The 383-nt window shown below is 66.1% G+C and overlaps 1 protein-coding gene across 1 annotated transcript in view; it reads left to right on the top strand.

The window, feature by feature from the left end:
- Positions 1 to 3: 3 nt before the first annotated feature.
- Positions 4 to 383, top strand: part of IRS4 (insulin receptor substrate 4) — a gene marked incomplete at both ends in the record, with an annotated part of 3,697 nt that continues 3,317 nt past the window's right edge. The window contains one exon of the mRNA XM_010832804.1: positions 4 to 382. Coding sequence (XP_010831106.1) covers positions 4 to 382 — 379 coding nt within the window. The remainder of the gene's footprint in view (position 383) is intronic.

Here is a 383-nt window from a genome sequence, read left to right as displayed (position 1 = left end):
CACTGGCGCTACTTCGTGCTCAAACTCGAGACAGCCGACGCCCCAGCTCGGCTGGAATACTACGAAAATGCCAGGAAGTTCCGGCACAGTGTCCGCGCCGCGGCGGCTGCAGCGGCGGCGGCCGCCTCTGGCGCCACGGTCCCCGCGCTCATTGCACCGCGGCGCGTGATCACCCTGTACCAGTGCTTCTCGGTGAGCCAGCGGGCCGACGCAAGGTACCCACACCTCATCGCTCTTTTCACCCAAAACGAGTATTTCGCAATGGTGGCAGAGAATGAGTCGGAGCAAGAGAGCTGGTACTTGCTGCTCAGCCGCCTCATCCTCGAGAGCAAGCGCCGCCGCTGCGGCAGGCTCGGCGCGCAGCCGGAGGGAGAGCCGGCCGC

This window comes from Bison bison, unplaced genomic scaffold, assembly GCF_000754665.1.
Source record: "Bison bison bison isolate TAMUID 2011002044 unplaced genomic scaffold, Bison_UMD1.0 scf7180017834972, whole genome shotgun sequence".
NCBI classification, from domain to species: Eukaryota; Metazoa; Chordata; class Mammalia; order Artiodactyla; family Bovidae; genus Bison; species Bison bison.
Note: the sequence above shows the minus strand (reverse complement) of the source record. Positions and strands in the feature narration are given on the sequence as shown.